This window comes from Corythoichthys intestinalis, chromosome 7 (assembly GCF_030265065.1).
Source record: "Corythoichthys intestinalis isolate RoL2023-P3 chromosome 7, ASM3026506v1, whole genome shotgun sequence".
Classification (NCBI taxonomy): domain Eukaryota; kingdom Metazoa; phylum Chordata; class Actinopteri; order Syngnathiformes; family Syngnathidae; genus Corythoichthys; species Corythoichthys intestinalis.
In genome coordinates this window covers 29,212,583-29,229,845 of record NC_080401.1, presented here as the reverse complement: position 1 = coordinate 29,229,845, position 17,263 = coordinate 29,212,583, and the positions used below count along the sequence as shown (strand labels likewise).

The window sequence follows — 17,263 nt, the reverse complement described above, 5'->3', positions numbered from 1 at the left end:
ACCGGTAAGTGTTTTGTACAATCACTAGAATATTTCCCTTTCATATACGCTGATAATGAAGCAGGAGCCGCTTTCATGTTTTCATTGTTCAAAATAAAATTAGGAAGATGATTTTTAGCAAGTTGCAAATCCCCTTTAAAAGTAAAATTTTTGCGGGATCAGTTTTTTTGGAGGAGAGGGTTACACAAATTGCTTCTACTGCCATTTAATAATAATTTGAAAACACCAAGTTGTTGATTTTCACTATTGTTTAGAGCATGTCTTGATTAATTTGTGTACACCAATTTCATTAATAGGACAAACGTTTTATTTATTTATTTATTTATTTTTTAAGGTCAAGGTTCACGGTGTCATCTGATGTATCTTGAGAATTGTGAGAAATGTTGATACAGTGACAGCACCAAACCAAAAGGTGATCTTACCTCATTATTATTATTATTATTTACATTATTTTTCATATTCTTCAATGCCATTTTCTGAAAATTGCACTGAAAATTCCAAGAATCTTTAAAACTATTTTAGTTGGTCTTATTATGCTAACCCTGCAAACAGCGAGATGCTTCATCATTGGCTCAAATTTGGAAATTTAAATCTAAACTCTTCACTCTGATTGCTTGAGGGACGAGCAGGTGCGTTAATGACAAGTGTTTACTGTATATGAAATTTACCTCACGTGTTCGCTAGCAGTTGGTGTCTGGTGTGCAAGTGTCATCATTTATACAGACAAAGAATAAGACCCACCGTATCGATCCTTTGAGTCGGGGTGTCATAAGTGTTCCTACCGTGGGAAGATTAAATTAACATTGCATTCACACAAACTTGCAGATTGGACAAAATCAAATACAGGAATACTAAGGCGAGGTGATCACCAAATTCGATTTTGCTTGTTTTCAGAATGGTGTGACTTGAAAAACAATCGCAAACAAAATAAATGACAAACCCCATGCAGGTCGCGCACTAATTGTTATAGGTCTTATGTATGAATGGCGCGAGAGGTCAAGGAAGTTACACTGACCAATTGTTTCTTAGTTTATCACTGAGACCTTCTCTCGGAGGTGCTGGAGCCTATCCCAGTTAACTATGGGCAGTAAGCAGTTTGCGCCCATAAGCAGATTTTAAGGGGGGGGGGCCAGGCCCCTCCTGGTGGCCGAAAAGTGTCATTGCATGTTATTTACTTTCCTCTATATAAAATTGTAAAGCAATAAACCTGCAACAAAAATGAATGAAATTAACAAAAAAAATATATTTTTATAATGGGTCAAAATTATTTTTCGAACAGATCATGTGACTAGCACCTTAGATGGTCATTTGCTTTGCATATAATTTTCATTTAAAAAAAGTATTAGGAGAGGGCAATTTTATTTTTCAAATGATTTTTGTCTTTGATTGAAAGTATTTAAAGTTATAAATATAACTTTTTGATGGATTGAATGACTGAGACACAAATGTCCTACCCTTAATATGGCCCAAACACAAAAAGGATTGCTTCAATTAAAGAAAACTTTTTCAATGAAAAATTAACTGTTCAAATGCAAATTTTTCAATCTCAAATATTTTTTTCGCATTCAAAAACTTTTTCTATGATCGAAATTGTTCTTTTTTGATCGAAGTGATTTTTCTTTTTAAACATATATTTTTTAAGCAACTTATTTTTTGATTGAATAATAAAGGAAAAAAATGTCCTAGCCAAAATGTGGCCCAAACACAAATCAACATTACTTCAATAAAAAAAAAAAAAATTGCTTAAATAGAAAAAAATAATAATAATAAATAAAAAATAAAATAAAATAAAATTTAAAAAATCAAAGAAAAATAGCTTTCACATGCATTTTTTGGGGAGTTTTTTGAATTTCAAATTTATTTTTACATTCAAACACTTATTTTTTTAATTAAAGCGATTTTGGTTGACAATTTATATTTTGATTGAAGCAACTTTTTTTTTTTTGATTGAAAGATAAAGACACAAATCTGCCTCCATGTGGCTCGGCTCAGCGGATACAATTTTTGACGATGGTAACTACATTGGTACGACAACGGCGGGCGTACCACATTCAATGGATGACGATCTTGGCGAAAAGTATTGCCTAAGCAGCCTGATTTAGAATTCCCCTCAAGAATGATGGGAAACAAAAAAAGGCTCATTGTCAGCTTATTATTATAAATATTCTTGTAAGTTAATTTTATTGTTGACACTGCGTTTCGGGGTCATCAACATAGTTTTCTATTGAAATTTTTGAAAATTTGGACAGAATTGAGTTAGGTGGAATAATGACAAAATGATTATCTTTTCTATTCCTTTGTAGAAATCTGAAGCTCTTGCACATTACCTATTCCCCATATTGATATGTGCATTTTAAAATGTTGTGCAAAAATAGTTTTCCATAGCTCTGTCCCTTTTCAAAAGATGCCAGTCTGAATTGGGCTGGCTGACCTTCTGTCACCAACCCCAATCTGCCAATGTGTCTCCCATAGTGATTGTAGACTCTGCAAATGGTGATGAGGGTGATGTGGGTCCATCAGCAGAAGCCAAATAGTCTGACCTTTATGCTGACACCAAACAAACCCTCCGTGGTGACAGGATGTTGATGAATGTTAATTTTGCGCCTCTGCTAACCTCACAGGTAGCTGTACTGTATGGAGACATGCAACTCATTACTGGTGTTGTGGAAAGGCTCCAGACGAATCCCAATCATAACAGTGTGGAGTCAACCTTTGAATCTAACATGGAGAGAGGCCATAGGGTACTTCCAGAGGGATCGTGTGTGATAACAAATATTGAGACTGTCAGCAGTCAAGTAAAGTGAGGGCGTAAGTGATAAATGTTTTCCCTAACGCTTTGGACATGATGTGTAGGCCTATGTTGTTTTTAAAATTGAATTTGAACTTTGTTTGTAGATTAAATTCAGTTAGAATAAAGAGAAATAGAAGGATGAAAACTAAATGAGAGAGAGAGAGAGAGAGAGAGAGAGAGAGAGAGAGAGAGAGAGAGAGAGAGAGAGAGAGAGAGAGAGAGAGAGAGAGAGAGAGAGAGAGAGAGAGATATTGTTACTTGTTCCCCATCCAGAGAACTTGAGCCAGACTCAGGAAGAAAGAGGGACTGCTGCTCCAGGCTGATATGTATGTGAAGGAAGTGGAGGCAGTGCAAGGGCAGGAGTCAAACTCCAGGCAGGAAAAGCCTGTGGAGGTAATGGCAGTTATGGAGATGCAGGGTGGAGGGTCTCAGCTCCTGTGTGAAACAGTTTTTGTTATACTTATAGGCACAGCTATATTGCACTGTAGCTTTGAAGGCCATTGAGGTTTGTTTACATGGGAATAGTGTATGTAGGAAGGTGTTGGAATACTTCTAAAGTTCAATTGAGCTATAAGACTTTCACGAGTTACTTAGGCTAGGTTCATACCGCAGGTCTTAATTCACAAATTCGATTATTTCATGCTTTTCTGACTTGAGTGACGCATGACAGCCTGAATGGGACAAGACACCTTGAAGTGGACCATTTCAGATCCAATCTAGGTCACTTTCGTATGTTGTTTTAAATCTGATTTCAGCCGCATTTTTCAAAATGTGGCAGCGGTCTGAACTCTCAAGTCTCTCAAATCAGAATTCAGGCAGTAATTACGTCAGCAAAGAGAGAGAGGCAGCGAGGACTGCAGCGATGGAGCTGGGCATTACTGTTAGTGCCTAGCTTGAACCACGCTTGAACGGGCTTGACCACAGTCATAAAAAAAATAAATAAATAAAATTGGGGAAAAAAAGGATAAACCTGAGAGGCTGAGAATGCTCCATTTTCTTTCTGTGCGCCAAATGAGCAATATTGTGTACATGGCCGAGAGTCGGGGCAAACTGACCGTATATGTGTGTGTGTGATGCACGCACAGTGCGTACATGCATTCTATCAATACACATAAATTTGGAATATAACGGGCATCATTCATGTCTGTTATTTGTGTCCTCTTTTTGAAATCAAAATATGGTCACCGTAGAATAACGTTGAGCCAGCATGTGTAGTTATTTGTTTTGATGCTTTTGCGCATGTGCGTCAGTTTGATCAGCACGTGCTGGTTGCGAGTTAGAGCGCATGTGTAATACTTGAATGGGCTCAATAGAAAAAGGCAGTCTAAACGGGCACGCCAAAAAACAGATATGATGACAAATGTGCGTCAGGCCTGTGGTGAGAACCTAGCCTTAATGTCAATACATGACTTGAAAATAAATTTGTAAAAAATTGTAAGCATCATCATCACGTTCTCACCTTACGAATCTTCACTAAGTTGGATTTAAACAGAAAACAAAACAAACAACTACAACAAAAACACATAGGAGCCAAAAAAGAAATCACTGGTGAAAACTCAATTTATATAGATGGTCTCATGGTGATATTTAACTGTCACAATGAGAGTTGTTTGCTATAAGGTCTTCCTCAAGAAGTCTGCCTCGCTATTGTTCTGTTCAGTTGACACGTGCAGTGATTTCCTCCTTCAGAGGATTGAGCATAGCTGTCCTATCTTCCTTTCAGAGGCGGCCATGGCCTCAGACCTCCACCAACTCTCTGAGTGGATAAATAGCAAACATCCCTTGGTAGCATAAATTGGGAAATTCCCTGTACAGTCATTTCCTTACCTGCTGCAAAAGATCCTGAAGTTGTTCATAATGATCTCGAAATTGCCTCATGTAGCTGGCTGGACAAATGAAAAACTCAAAAATGACTTTTATGCAATTCAAGTTTGAATGAAAAAAATGGTTGATATTTTGGGTGGCGTCAGTAATGATTTGGTCTTAGATTTAGTAATTTGTGCTGTTTGTAAAGCATTCCATGATGATGGATAATTTCCTATCATCGATCCATCCACCTGCTCCTGGTGAAAGGAAGCCTTTACATCTCAATCGAAGAACTGTTGTAACTGCTGTAACAAACAGCCAAAAATACACACATTCACACCTTATATGTATATATTAGTAACATCATTTTCATGTATACAAACAGTTGGGTCTCAGGAGTGCCTGTCTACCCAACAGATATGCAACTAAAAAACCAAATAAGCAAATAATAATTTGCTTTTTTTTTTTTCGAAAAAACAAAAATGGGTTTCTGAGTGTTTTCGGCATTTCTGCACCATAAACCATAAACAGTGGGGTAAAATTCCACAATAACTGCCCCTGAAATATGTTTCTCAACGCATGATGGACCTAGATCTGCAGGGATCCTACATCTGCCGTTGTCTAGCCAATGACAGAGGCATCATAATCAAATAGTTAACAGAGCAGCTGTGTCAGCACAGATTTGCATTAGCTAACAGCATTAACAGTAATCAACATATGGTTGAATTAGTGACTTGCACGAATGACTTCCATCTGCACTCTGAATGCGGAGGGGTAAAAATCTTCTCTGGATAGTGACTGAGGCCGTGTCTACGCGTAGCAGGGTATTTCGCAAACAGAATAACTTTTTCTACTGTTTGGCCTATCATCCACATGCAGATTTTGGGCATTGAATACGAGGATTCTTAAAATCGCTGACCAAAGTGAAGATGTGCAAATTCTGAATTTGTAGCGTCATCATATGTACACTGATAACCATAGATTTAACTGTGGAAACGTCGCTGTCTGTGTCAAACTTTGTTCCTACGTCACACATGAGAACAATGTTTACATTTGGATGGATACTTTCGCAGTGGGTTTAGATCTAATTATTAGAAATGTGCTTTTAGCTTCTATTTATTTGCAAACTCTTGCATTGCTCCATATTGGGGATCACATGCAAAGAACGAGGCTCTGGACAATTATTTTTCGCCACTTTGTTATGAATGTACTTAAAAACGAATGAATGCGGTTGACTGTGGATGCTTTTTTTTTCCTACAAACGTGGTGGTGTAGACATATTTTTTCCAGATGTATGATGGCAGGATCCTCGGTTTAAAAAACAACAACAAAAAAACTGCTTGGTGTAGACATGGCCTGAGTCTCCACAAGTCAAAAATACACAAGTTTGATAAGATTTGTTAAAACTTTGAAAACAGTTTATTTAGATCAGTATCACATTGCATTTATTGTCATAAAAGAAAAAAAATGATTAAACAGCATCCCTCATTTAATCAAGAGCAATTTAAAACAACAGTTGTAGAAATTATAGTAATTAAATTAGAAAAAAAAGTCAATACATTTCAATCATGATTGCTTTTTATTTTTGTTACTAAATTATTGTTTGAACAGAGGTATCATTTGACTGTCACAGCCCATCTTTGTCCAGATCAACTGCCTCAAGATGCAAGCATTAAGTTAAGAGTAAGAGTGGGGGAGACACAAAACGGATACTGAGCGCGCATCACCCAGTGTCCCGGAAATGACCCTATTGTCTGTCAGGCTCACTGTTTTTCCTTTCTGAGCCATCTAATGTCTATGCTGTTTCGAGAAGTTGTACATCTTACATGTATGTATGTACAGCGCAAAAGGGTATCCCATTTGCTGTCTTCAATAATAAGCACGAGTGTGTTGTGTAACCTACAGGCAACACAGGCACCAATAAGTCTGTAAATAATTATTCAGCTCTGATACAAGAAAATAATTAATCAAAATCAGGCAGGCGGATCAATAGATACTGGTCTACGCAACATTGCTACCAAGTTTCAAGACGATCTACGGTTCTTGAATAACAAAGGAGTAGGACTTAAAAGATGATTCCACAAGAACAACAACAGATCCTTGTGTGCCGACTTGACAGGCCTTCAACCTGTAAAACAAATTGAGAAAACACTCCCTCACATGCACACCGTCTGAAAGCAAAACATACCACAGTCGACATACAGTTTTTACTGTAGAAGTACAGTATATTTCGCTCTAAAGCAGGTTAGATATACAAGTTGAAAGAGTTATGTTAAAATGTGATTTTTTTTCTCTCTTGTTGAATTAGGCAGTATCTGTACAAACATCTTAGTAAGTTGGACTTTTTAATTACAGCTCCTAGATTACTTCAATGTCTTAGCAAGCTACGCAAAAAAGAAAAAAGGGACAGCTATTAATTTTCTCAACCACTTATCCTGTTCATGTACGCAGGTAATGGAAGCTTGCTTCAGGTGAGGCGAAAGGTGGAATACATACAACCTGGACTGGTGGTCACGAGTTTTGGCATATGTAATGGTGGGGTGTCTATGTACCTTTTCATCATTTTCTTCAGTGTTTGGTGCTAATGGATGATGGCACTGAAATGAGCACAAACACCAGGCGGGAGGAGGCACACACCTTAGCACCCGTGTTACTCATTAATAGCCCTCCAGGGAAGTAGCTGCAGGGCACGCCTCCCTCAACCTTTGCACAATGTTTCTCGGTTTTATAAACACACAAATGGTGTCAATTTGAAACCTAAATGCCAGCATACAGCATTTAAACTCTGTAAAGGCAGTAGCGGAGTTTCTGGTGAACAGGTATTGAAAGCTTTGACTTGTGTCTGTTGCTTTTATTGCGCATTGTTGTTTTTTGATGTTAATGACTTCTTATATGTCAAAGTAAGTCAATCATCAAGGTTGATTTCTGTTTTTGATAACTAATGTATTTAATGTACTTGTATATGTTCATTTACCATTTTCCACTGCCTGCACTTTAATTAAAGTGCATTAAGCATGTTCTTAGTCACATAGTATAGTTTGTGCAACCCTTAAATGATATACGGATTTAACCATTGGCATAAAGACAATGTTGACTATGTTGACATTAGTCTTTTATTATTTATTTACTAAACTTTACTGAATCATGTGCTCTTTATTCACTACCTGACACATTTAAAACAAACCAGAAAGATACGAGAACTTAACAAACATTGAACCATTGCGTGTGTTTTTTTTTAATTTTTTAAAAAATTTTTTAAAATAATGCACGGTAGGGCTTTTATTCGTCCCTCTGCCGAGTGATTTATTGTGTCATTGGACTAGCACAAAGTCACTTCAGTGAAAATAACTTGTAAAATGTCAGTTGATTGTGTTTTCCTTTCACAGTATGAACTCCATTTTGAATCCATCCACTATTCAATGTGGGATAGGTCAGCCTACTTCGACTGACTTTGGGGAACAGGAGGCATACATCCCCGACTGGTCAACAGTCAATCACAGGGCATTCATTTTGAATAAGAACAAATATTGTATAAGTATGCAAGAAGGGCTTTTGAGTTGAGCTTGACTATGATATCCTTAAAATACAAAGGCATTGTCAAACTCTATTTCAAACATGATGAAAGTGCTATTTGGCAATGGGATAAGAGGAAAGCGGAGTCTTGTATGCAGCTCTGTGAAGTTTTAGGGTGAGGGTCAACTGTGATGTGGATTGGCTGTGATTTATGAAGACTGCAGCTGCAGAGGAGGAAAGAAAGCGTACATTTTGAGTTCCAATACATAACACTTGATGAGTTTTTGTGTTGTCAATTGCACATGTAACTGTCATGATAACATTTTGAACAATACAGTACACATGTTTTAAAGGATTTCAGACACCATTAGCAGAATATAAAATGGATATCTAATGCGGTGCGTGACAATTGTAAAAGAGAATATTTCTATCATCTGGCCACAATTAATGATTCGCAACTCAATTGAAAAACATTACCTTGCATAAATGTAGGCTCTTTGACATGTTTTTACAAAAACCAAACAGTACTTAAAGTATAATGCTTTTACCTTGTAGTCTTGCAGTGTCTGGCGCAGATCTCCTTTGTGCTTTGTCTTTGTGAGAACAGAACCGGAAGAGATAAAAGTGCCCCTGTTGGTTTGTTTACAAGCCTACCAAAGAGAATGACTGGTGAGGACAAAAAGGAAGCCGAATGGCTAGAAGTGTGAGACCAAGTCTCCCAGATATTGAGGGATATAAACTACTGTTACTTCTATAAACTAGTTTTTAAAAAAGATAAGAAAAGAAAGAAAAGAACAAAGAAAGAAAGGGGAGAAAATAATCATAAATTGATTATTAATTGTGCCCTGTGATTGGCTGGCAATCACTTCAGTGTACCCTGTCTCCTGCCCATAGTTAGCTGGCATTGGCTCCAGCACCCAATGACTCTTGTGAGGATAGGTTGTACAGAAGACAAATGAATAATCACACATCACTAATCGTTGACGTTTTTTTTTTTTTTTTTTTTTTTAAACGAAGATAAACATAATTTGTTTGTTTGGCTATAGGATCAAAGGGCGTAAACATGTGACCAATGGCATACCAAAACTTGCAAAATACTACAATGTAATTGCTCTCTTAAACAAGACTCACTGAGGAGTCAGAGCAGGAAAGTGTACTGCATGATGAATTGAATGTTAAACATATGGCGGAAAACACTCAGGTGACTTGAAGTTCTGCTCTGAGACCCCCAATTTGGCCAAATTTCAAAATTGTCGTATATACATGTGTGATATATCATTTGAAAGCTTAAAATCTCAATTTTCTGGGGGAAGAAAAATTTTGAAAAAGGAGGGCATTTAAAAAAAAAAAAGTTAATGTTTTAAACAGCAAAACCCTAACTGGACTAAAAACTAACTGGAGGTGAGAGCACGCGAGAGCATTATTCAAGACGCCATGATTTTAATGCGATATTATCGCGTACTTACCTCTTTTCGATCCAAAAACTACATGTAGCATGTATGACCGAGTGTCAAGATACAGCTGTGAATGGCCACAGCCTGAATTTTGGGGGATTTTATGGGTGAAACATGGTAATACAACAAGGGTCGCTATGCAGAAATCGCAGACATCAAGGAGTGGTCGAGATTTTCATTTTCATATATTTACTCTTTTAAATGTTTTTTTTCAATTTTTCTTTGTTTTCGGATCGATCTATCATCCAAAATATTGGAGGAAAATGCGACAGTAACGAAAAAATACAATAATGCAATAGTGATGAGGTAGATATCCGTGACTTTTTTCAGACGCTAATTTTTTCATTGTGACGTAATTTGTTTAAAAGTTTAAAATATGCGAGTGAATTATTTTTTTAAAGTTTTTTTTTTTTTTTTTAACTAAATATTAGACATCAATTACGGGTAATGATTCTATGCAAAAAATGACGTTTCGAATAATAAATACGATTACTTACCTTCTTTTTATGGCCAGGTTGAATCAAAAGTGGTTGCGCGATGTCTGTAAACGGGGGTTTCCAGGGTAAAACAGACAAATTAAAAATACTACGGGGACTTAATGCACCATGAATCTCCTATGGCAGCATATAGACATATTGTTCTATCAAACACAACAGTTCTTTTGGCTTAAAATACAGCAGTTTATTTTAAAGAGGGCTGCAAGAACAGAAACTGCTTTTTCAGCCATGTCTGTGTTTTCCACCATATACAAGTCATAACATAACTAACAATTATTTAAAGTAAGATTAACTAACATTCATAAATGAATATGTTAAACTCACCAGATCACTCATTAGGTACACCTGCACCTTCTACCAGTTGCAAGATGTACAACTTGCCTCCATCATACTAAGGAGATATTATTTTTTTGTTTATTTTGTTGTTGTTGTTGTTGTTGTTTGTTCTATAGCTCTGTGAAACGATCATGTGCATTATTATTGAATATATTACTTTTAAAGTGTCCAAACTGTATCTTTGTATTGAAATTTAATCAATATTCATGTATATAACAGTGTGGCATTATTGTTCAGATTTTACCAAGATACCTCTACTGGATAATACCTGCAAAACTAAATCTGTCCACACTAACACAATAGTGATGTTTTGCAAGTATTTTGTGTCAGCTAGAACTAGGGAAGAGTGTTCCACAGTATGTGAGGCTTCCTGTTTGTGACACACTTTCCTGTTATGGTTCTTATCCTCTAGAGTTCTTCACAACTCAAAAACAATTAGGATTTCTGGATTCAATAAATCCATTTAATGTCTGCAATTCATAATGACACAATTACACATGGGATATATTGAGGGCATTTGTTTGTTGTTTTTGCATAGTATAGTAATACAATATTTATTTACTTTCACATATTATTCAAAAGAATCAACATCCCCACTTCCCTTGACATTATGCTGTTGTAGATTTACACAATGCATGGTTAAATAATGTTTTAATCTCCCTGTATTTGGTTTTCCCAGAGTTTTACTGAACACGAGGGAATTTTACACTGGAGTCTTCTGTCACACAACCTTGCCCTCTAGTGGGGTCATTTTGCTACAACACCCTTTCCAGTCAAGAGTGAACACATGCAACTCCACAATCTCAAGAGTTACAGCATCCCATTGAAGTAATTTTGAACTATTGAAGCACTGATATCCCAGTTCCAAAATTGGTAGTGTCAGTGTAACCGTATTACGCTACTGACTATTGGAGCACGGACATACATTGGATACACTGAAACCATCTGTAAATGTGGCTGGTATTGTTCAAGAAGCTACAATTGAGCCAAACAGGAGAGGACACTTCCTAGTAGAGCCAAGAAAAACACAAAAAAGCAAAAGACGTTGGGATGGAAGCACTGGCAAATACAAGTACACTACCCACAGCTACACCAGCTCCAAATGGTAAGGGATTTCAGCTAACTCTTTCATGTAATTTTGATTCCGGCTCACTCTAACACAAAACTAGGCCAGAACACAAATGATCAAATATCAACTAAGCAGGAATTGTATTTACAGTGGGTGTCAAGATGTGACTGTCTCTGCATTCTTTTTCCAGACATGAGGAGGACCACCTCGAACAGGTGGGAGTTCTTGGTAGCAGTCTTGGCTATTGCCATCTCCATCTCCATTCTAATGGCCCTTTTGGCAAAATGGCAAGTGGTTCAGCGCTACCTGTCCAGCTATCGGCACACTCGGTTGAGAGAGACAGACACAGTCAGCCAGTGTGAGCAGTCAGGTTGGTCTTCTATTCACTCAAATTCATAGGTCAACATTATTAGTAGTTTGAAAACAAAGTTAGCAACACTGAGTTACGAAAAACAAGAAAAAAACAATATCAATAACAACAATAAAAATCTGCCGCAAAAGCTGTTCACATATTTTTTTACTTGCTAACGAAAACACAATCATGAAGGACTAAATAGAGTAACTGTGACCAATCTAGGTCTGGAGCTCAGTCTTGAGAGTTACAACGCTAATACTATAGAATATATGTTAATGTTGGCATAATTAAATATTGTATATCCATCCATTTTCTATAGCTACAGTATGTAGTACGTTGTGCTCATCTCGACTTGATGGATCAAAAGTAACTTGAGCCTAAAAGGATAACCACCACCCCCTCTCCCATTTGATAAATTCCAACCTATTGAGATAAGATTTTTAAAACACCTTTTCATAATTTTTGAAAAAGTCTAAATTTGACTTACATTCATATTGCTATGCCTCTAAACAATTTGACACCCAAATAATGATGTCATATTTTGGAAAGCTTCTGATGGGTTTATTGACAACTTTAGTGTTAGGGAATCAGGGACACATCTGGATTTCTTTGTAGCAACACAAAGCCTGGCTCATTCCTGAATACGATTTCCAGATACCTGAATGTGGTATTTTAATTTGTTTAAACATTTGCAGACAAGTAAAAACACCATCTTTAACTTCCTGGCTGATATCTTGAGATGTAAAAACCTCATCCATGTTACAACTCCCTCCTGTACCGTCAGATCCTCCTCCTCCATACACCTGTCTGTCCCCCCCCGCTCGCCTCAGCACCATGGGGAGCACAGCATTCTGCCGCTCGGCTCCCCGGCTTTGGATTTCACTACCACCTGACCTCAGGAACACCGACTCACTCCTCCTTTTTCAATCCAAACTCAAAACTCACCTGTTCAGACTTGCCTATCCATAATTATCCCTAATCTCTTTGTGTTTGGTTTCATGCTACTGTTTTTTTAAAAAATCTTTTTAGTATTTAATTTTTTCTTAAATGTTCTATTTTATTTTTTTATTTTATTTTTTTATTATTCTCAATCTTTAATTTGTTTAATATCTTCTTTAAAATGATTGTACGGTGACCTTGAGTGCCAGAAAGGCACCTTCAAATAAAATGTATTATTATTATGCATCGGTATTCAGTATTACCATATAATAATCTTTTCAAGTGATTTCTATGTCTAGTTATATTTTGTGAACCACACCAGTCCCTTGAGAGGTAAATCAACCCCAAAAATAGATTCTGACTAACTTTTAATTAGAATGTGAGGTATACAGTATACTAAGGCCTACACGAAATCCATAGACATATTCAAGTCCCCATTGGTGAACTAGCTCATTTAATTTGGGTGCCTTAGGGTACTGTACTGTACTGTACTGTACTGTACTGTACTGTATGCTTTCGGGACAGAGATGTGGAATAACAGGGGCTGCAGTTTTTTGTTGTGAGTATCTCATGTGCACAGCAGCATACACAGCCCATTTTTGAATGGCCTTACCTGCATGTGTTCACCAAATTACGAACATCTAATCTAACATGCTTCCTCACTAGACACAATATGCAAGTCTACAGAAGATCTAAAATAGATTAAAATAGCAACTGTCCACACGCCAAATGTCTTTTTGAAAACTTTGTAAAAATGCCGTCAGATAACAGAAACAAACAAACAAACAAACAAACAAAAACATTGTTAGTAATGCAAGCAATTAAAAAAATGGCTACAGAGCCTACAGATCAAATGTATTATAGTCAGTATTGTTAATGGTCATCTATTCTGTATTTCTTTAAATGAGCAGTCAAAAACTACAGCATTCATTTGCAAACAGTATGTGTCGAGATGAGTAAACATTGTAAAATTGGATCAGAAATAAGAAAGTAAAAGTTACTACATGAAATTACTGCAGTCACACAAACAGAGCCCAGACCTGTGAAAGCAAAATAAAATACAGTACTGCACTCAATATGTGATGCCATCTTTTTGATCTGGAACTAAGGAGCACATGCTCATGGTCATATGTTTCCAGGTCTTGAGGTGGGGTTTGACATACTTGGGGAAAGTGAAATAAACCCTCGCCATCCCGTAAATGCTGAAGATGATGATGGCTTCATTGAGGACAACTACATCCCAACAAGTGAAAGAGTAAGAGCTGAAAGAGCAGCAGAGAACATGGAGGACACAGAGGAAGAGATGGATGAAAATGAATTCACCATTACTTAAAAAGTATGGTCCTCTATATCATCTGATGGATTACCACCTGAACCCTCAAGTGAATATAAATAGTGCCATATCCACCACTGGGACCGCAGGTCTAAAAACCTCACTTTGTTCTTGTTCGACCGCCGAAAGGAGATCTAAAACACTCACTTTATTGTTGTTGTTATTCCTGTGGAGAACACTAACTAAAATTGCTACTCTCATTCAATGACAGATCAGAATTAAATCTGGTAGGTAAATTCTTGGCGGTGTATAAGCATCAATCATGAGAGCCCGTTTTTTTATTTATTGTATCAGGGCTGATTAAATAGATGAATTAATTGCAGAATTAAAATTGTTACTTGTTTTCCTCTGTGCTAAACGTTTTAATGACCAACTGGACATTTTAAAATTGAAGCGCTCAGAAATTATCAAGGAGGTGCCGAAATTTTCCATTGGCAAGCAAAAAAATGTGGCCACTAGTCAGAAATCTTAGCTTTGAGCCCTCGGTTAGGAGTTGCCTCACAGTCCCTAGTTTAAGGGTTCAATCCTAGGCTCAGTGTGCATGTTCAACCCGTGACTGCATGACTTTCCTCCAGTTACTTTGGTTTCCTCCCGCCTCCCAAAAACATTTCAAATTATCTGTCTGTGTGAATATGAGCGCACATATCTCTTTGTGGCCAGCAATTGGGTGGTTACCAGTTTAGGGGGTATACCGCATTCTGCCTTAGAGGGACTACACAGAGTTTGTCACTTTTTTTTACTCGCAACTGCCACCTTTGCCCTAAAGCTTAACTGCAGCTTGTGCATGGCGCACATTTTTGTACAAGCGTAAACATAAAGCAATGAGTGTTTGGCCCAGGGTTGGGCAAACTATTCCACAAAGGACCGCAGTGGGTGCGGGGTTTTTGTGTTATACAAGTGCAATCAGTTGATTGCAGTCAGGTGCTTCTTGTTTCCCCGGACCTCTCATTGGTTAAACTGCCTGTACTGGATCAGTTGAAACAAAGACCAGGACCCACAGCGGCTTTGAGGACCGGGTTTGCCCATCCCTGGTTTGGCCCATCAAATCAGCATCCGAAATGCCAAAACAGTAGCAAAACTTAAGTGGATTAAAAAATGTTTTTGCCTAGCAGACACGAGGAGGTGGCTCGGTGAAACATTGATGCTGTTTTACCAGAGTGGTCAACCCGAACCCTCTCTATTGAAGGTAAAAAAACGGCTTTTTTGGGCAGTCTCAGTTAAAATGTCAGGGCGCTGTGCACTCATCAGGGCATCGGTGGAGCTTGCATGGAATAGAAAAGTATTTCAAAATAAATCTAAAAAATCAGCTGGGATAGGCTCCAGCACCCCCGTGACCCTCAACAGTCTCAGTTGTAAGGATAAATAAAGAATGAATGGTGAGAATATATTTTGTTTCTATTTGAACTAATAATAAAAACATTTGATTGATGTACAAATATATTGAATGTATCATCAAGAGTAACATGATTATTTTTTAACCAGTCATGATATTTTGTTTGTTTGCATTTACCTAAACAACCACTACATTATTTGAAAAAGTATATTCATATATTATAGCAATGTACTGTATCAAAAGTGTCCTATTGTGCAAGTTCAAAGAAACACATTTCTTTTAATATACAGTGGGCAGCAAATATTCAATTAATTACATTCATACAATATATTGGTGGTTTGAAATGCATGTTGTTGTTTAATCATCACTTTTCAGGAGAAATGTACCATATTTTTCCACACTAGAGCGTAACTGATTATTAAATGCACAGCCCAGAAAAAAATCGCTATACCATATACGTCATTTTTTTAGTAGCCTGGTTTACATGGTGCCAAATATTTCAATTACAATCAAACGTTACGATTTTTTTTCTCAAAAAAAAAAAAAAAAAAAAAAAAAAGAAAAAAAACAGGTTACACAATGTGAAGTTTAAAGGGTTTTTTGGGACAATTGGCCCTAGCCCAATTCTTTACACTAAAATTAACTAGACACAGAGATATTGCGGATTTTGCGATAACTAGATAGTAACCTTTGATATGTGTGGAACTCATTTAATGCTGTGAATCAACTGTTAAAGTTGTTAAAACTGCTCCCGTTATTGCATTAGTTCCCTTCTGTCTACTTTCGACGTGTAAGTTTTGAAACTGTTTCATCATTTAAAGATAGATTTAAGTTAAGTTTTGCCGATTTAGGTGCATTTTAGATAAAAAGTTAATTAGGTTCGCAAGGAAGGTTCTCTAACACAGAGCCTTCCTGATAGGTCTACTGCTTTAAGATGGCGGCTGTTTACTAACGCATCTAGTTCTTTATTATACATGTTGCTCATGCCGCCGTGTCTGTCATTTGCATCAGGTTCTGTATATATGTGATATCTACTGTAGCATCATGTGGGTGTAGTTTGTAGGCTACCGGCTACAGTCAGGTATTATTGGAGCCACCTAGCATAGTAGCATCGTGTTTGCAACGGCGTCACACTCCCTTGCCTCCCCACTCCTGCTCTGCTCTCTAATCTCATGTTAACGCTAACGCCGTTATTAACAACACTGGTCATCAGCACATCAAACATTTGTTTGAGGGGAAAAAAATAGACTGGCACATTCAGCAAGTGAAAAGGGCTAAATATATAAATCTGACCCTTTATGGCTACATACCGGGTTCCCATGAGGTCAGGTGTTGTGCCGAAAAATAGCCGCCCCATGTGAAATGTCCCCCCGACGGGAGCGCACACATGTCACTCGTACATACAGCTTTTTCTAACCAAGCGATGGACACGGAAATGACTTTCTTGTACCGTGAATATGTATTATTTTATTCTGCTTGAACTAATAAATCTTGTACTATGAATATGTATTTTTTATTTTACTCTGCTTGAATTAATAAATGTCATACCTGAGTGATTGTCATTGGGATATGGTCGTGAAAACCTGTAGAGTGTAGACTAATACATTTCTGTTCAAACATGGTTATATGGCCCAGTCCACGATTTGTTACTAAAATATAGTACTAGTATTTTGTGTAATTTATCTATTTATTTAAAACTGATTTTAGAGTCGTAAATCCATTACTGTAATGCGTCCATGAAAACATTTAATGTTTTCACCTCAATAAAGCGTTATAAATAGGCGCTTCCGTCAGGGGGGACCTTTCACGCGGGGCGGCTATTTTTCGGCACAACACC

At 37.2% G+C, this 17,263-nt stretch overlaps 1 protein-coding gene and 1 long non-coding RNA gene across 4 annotated transcripts; one reads left to right on the top strand and one right to left on the bottom strand.

Moving 5' to 3' along the window:
- The first annotated feature begins 3,090 nt into the window (after positions 1–3,090).
- c7h1orf210 (chromosome 7 C1orf210 homolog) lies at positions 3,091–15,912 on the top strand. 3 transcript variants are annotated; one of them, XM_057841771.1, is made up of 4 exons: positions 3,091–3,184; positions 11,077–11,502; positions 11,657–11,836; positions 13,900–15,912. In XM_057841771.1, exons 2-4 carry the CDS (start codon positions 11,448–11,450, stop codon positions 14,091–14,093), a joined length of 429 nt encoding a protein of 142 aa, XP_057697754.1. In that variant the 5' UTR covers positions 3,091–3,184; positions 11,077–11,447; the 3' UTR covers positions 14,094–15,912. The 3 variants fall into 3 exon arrangements, with proteins under 3 accessions (XP_057697754.1, XP_057697752.1, XP_057697753.1); XM_057841769.1 differs by lacking the exon at positions 3,091–3,184 and adding an exon at positions 7,272–7,416; XM_057841770.1 differs by lacking the exon at positions 3,091–3,184 and adding an exon at positions 8,234–8,779.
- Positions 7,849–9,042, bottom strand: LOC130919231 (uncharacterized). The gene is made up of 2 exons (XR_009063907.1): positions 8,659–9,042; positions 7,849–8,334 (listed from the first exon to the last, which is right to left on the bottom strand). It is a non-coding gene; the product is annotated as an uncharacterized LOC130919231 (long non-coding RNA).
- Positions 15,913–17,263: the final 1,351 nt, after the last annotated feature.

What these genes read in the sequence shown, in the direction of transcription:
- c7h1orf210 (XM_057841771.1), top strand. Translation starts at nt 11,448, where the DNA reads ATGGAAGCACTGGCAAATACAAGTACACTACCCACAGCTACACCAGCT. An exon ending in AGCTACACCAGCTCCAAATG is followed by an intron (nt 11,503 to 11,656) that starts GTAAGGGATTTC and finishes TTCTTTTTCCAG; the next exon opens with ACATGAGGAGGACCACCTCG. An exon ending in CAGCCAGTGTGAGCAGTCAG is followed by an intron (nt 11,837 to 13,899) that starts GTTGGTCTTCTA and finishes ATATGTTTCCAG; the next exon opens with GTCTTGAGGTGGGGTTTGAC.